We start from the raw sequence: 2,831 nt of genomic DNA, 5'->3' as shown, positions 1-2,831 counted from the left end.
ATATGGTCCTCAAGCCCCCGCCAGAGGGATTCCTGAGTGCAGAGTCAGGAGTAAGCCCTGAGCACTGCAGGTATGGGACAAAATCAAACAACAAAATTCTCCCTTTAGTTGGAATAGTTGTGTTTTCAAATTGCTTGGAAGTGGCTATATCTGAATCTTCATATTAATGTCTATGTTTCGCATTAAAAAAGAAAAGATGAAAAAGGGGAATTGGTTCGTTGATTATTTAAAATACTTGGTGCAACTGTTCCTTATGAGTTAATCCCGGCACTTGGAAGATAATTATACTCAGTGTGAATAACTCTGCCAACCTTTTCCAGTATGCTGCGCTTCAAACACTATTGTGTTTTCATTGACAACGTTCACTATTACATATGCATATAAAAACAGGCATTTTCATCAGAATTACTGTAATAGCATTAAGAGATTATTATTTTTTCCAATTTCCTTGGAAGAAATTCACTTAAACAAGATTATTTATTCTTGACTGTTCTCCTATCTTGCCTGTGTGTTTGGGTAACCAGAGTCCATGAAAGTATAAACTTCAGAATAAAAAGCGTGATTTTATACATTAATGGTTTCAAATAAAAGAGTAGTGCTAGTTTGTGCTTCGCTTCTTTTGAGAAAGTTAAATCTGTGTTCTGCTTAGGAGAGATAACACTTTCTGTCCCTGTAGGTGGCCCCCCTGGTGTAGCCATTAGTTGCTAATTACTTGCAAACAAATAAACAATTAACTCCTCGAGCTGCAGGCTGGGCTACTGTTCATTGACATGCTAAAACTTTCTAAGACAGTATTTTAATTAGTGACGTTCTAAATCCAGCCCCCTTGTCAGCGGAGCCTTAAGGTGAACTGCTGGAAGGTTCCAGCTCTGTACGTGTGGGGCAGAGCCAGCCGGAAGGTACCGAGAGTCCAGAGCCGCAACCCCACCAGGATGTCTCCCAGTCTTCAGGAAGGTGCTCAGCTTGGGGATAGCAAACCCTCATCCTGCTCCTTTTCAATTGAGAGCATCTTGGGACTGGACCAGAAGAAAGACTGTGCTCCACAGAGGAAGCCTCACAGGCCCTGGACAGACACCTGCGGCAGTTCAGGTTTGCCACAATTTAATTTTTTAAAAAACTCTTTGTTACTTAAGGTTGCAGTGTTTAAACTGACTTTTATTTAATGCTGTATAAAGTTAGTACCACCTCAGGGCCAGAGAGATAGTACCATAGGTAGGGTGCTTGCCATGCACATTGCTGCCCTGGGTTTGATCCCTGGCATACCACATATGGTCTTCTGAGCCCTGCCAGCACCAGGAGTGAGCCCTGAACACTGTCAGGTGTGGCCTCCCCCAAGGAAACAAAACAAAAAAGAAAAAGAGAGAGAAAAGAGCGAAAGAGAGAGTAGTTTCATACAATTATATAACTAAAGCACGTAGGGCTTTTAATGACTAAAGCTGAGTCCAGTGGGAAGTAAAAGGAGTGGAGATCTTAGATCCAAGTGAATATACTTACAGGAAGTGCCTGCAGAAGAAACTGCGCTTCAGAAACCTCTCTGTGTGTTTAACTGATGAATTGGATGTTCTAAATCTTATTTCCTTGAAAGACAAATGCTATTTAGAGACCCGCTACCGGCAGACATGGCTGCAACAAGACCAAAATGTTCTCTACCATCAAGGCAGAGGCTTCATTTGCTTTTTTTGGTTTGTGTTTGACTAATGAGAGGTCAGTTCTCTTGTGAAACCCAGAATAACGTTGAAAAACTTAAGTTCCCACAACTAATTCTAGTAAGACTTTGTGGAATGTAAGACTGGATATCTAAGATGAGAGAATGTTTTTGTTTGCTTGTTTTTAGGGGAAGGTGTTAACCTATGTCTACGTGTCCCAAGTCTTCCTAGTGGAATCTCAGTTCCTTGTTCTGTGAATCATCCAGTACCAGAAGAAAGAATTCTGAAATATGAAAGTTGCTTTTCAGTCTCAGAAAGATTGTCTATGAAAAGAGAGTTGAGTTGGTATAGAGGCCGAAGACCAAGAACTGCTTTTACACAAAACCAGGTGGGAAGTTTTTTCAGCCAGTAAAGATAATACAGAGGCTTTAACTGATACCCCATTGAGCTAGAGCCCATTCACTTTGGGATCTTAATTTGGAAGCCTTATTAATAAAACAATAGATTATATTGGTTGTTAATAATTTCTGGATAGTCATTTTGAAAAAGCATAGAGGTAAGTTGTCCGGGACTTCAACACAATTGTTTTGTTATACAAATTAAAATTTATTTTTTTATGACAAACCAAATACTCACATTTTAAAGAGTGATTTCCCCATTCTCAGATTGAAGTATTGGAAAATGTCTTTAGAGTAAACTGCTATCCTGGCATTGATATCAGAGAAGACTTAGCTCAAAAATTGAATCTAGAGGAAGACAGAATCCAGGTAATTTTCAAAGTTAGTCCTTACTTGGGATGGCTGAAATGTTTAGAACAGCAAAACAATGTTTCTGAGATCTGTTTTATTTTTCCTTGATTTCAGATCTGGTTCCAAAATCGGCGTGCAAAGCTGAAAAGGTCCCATAGAGAGTCACAGTTTCTAATGGCAAAAAAAAATTTCAACACAAATCTTCTGGAACAGATAGAAAACTAAACATGTGAAATTATCTTCCAATTGTGGAACATAAAGAACCAAGAATTCTTAATGTGATTTTTCTTTTCTTGATTTAACCTAAGTATTGTGATTTTTATGAAAATATATTATAAATAATAATTATAATACGATACCTACTATACTTGGGCAGCTTTAGTTACAATAAAGTCTTTTCCTATGTATTTTAACAAACATTTTCAGCAATTATTTT

The 2,831-nt window shown here is 38.2% G+C and overlaps 1 protein-coding gene across 1 annotated transcript; it reads left to right on the top strand.

Moving 5' to 3' along the window:
- The first annotated feature begins 932 nt into the window (after window positions 1-932).
- Window positions 933-2,620, top strand: HESX1 (HESX homeobox 1). The gene is made up of 4 exons (XM_056129702.1): window positions 933-1,089; window positions 1,835-2,034; window positions 2,312-2,413; window positions 2,510-2,620. Exons 1-4 carry the CDS (start codon window positions 933-935, stop codon window positions 2,618-2,620), a joined length of 570 nt encoding a protein of 189 aa, XP_055985677.1.
- Window positions 2,621-2,831: the final 211 nt, after the last annotated feature.

The sequence above is a fragment of the Sorex fumeus genome, unplaced genomic scaffold (genome assembly GCF_029834395.1).
Source record: "Sorex fumeus unplaced genomic scaffold, SorFum_2.1 ptg000072l, whole genome shotgun sequence".
Classification (NCBI taxonomy): domain Eukaryota; kingdom Metazoa; phylum Chordata; class Mammalia; order Eulipotyphla; family Soricidae; genus Sorex; species Sorex fumeus.
This window is presented reverse-complemented; position numbering and strand designations above follow the sequence as displayed.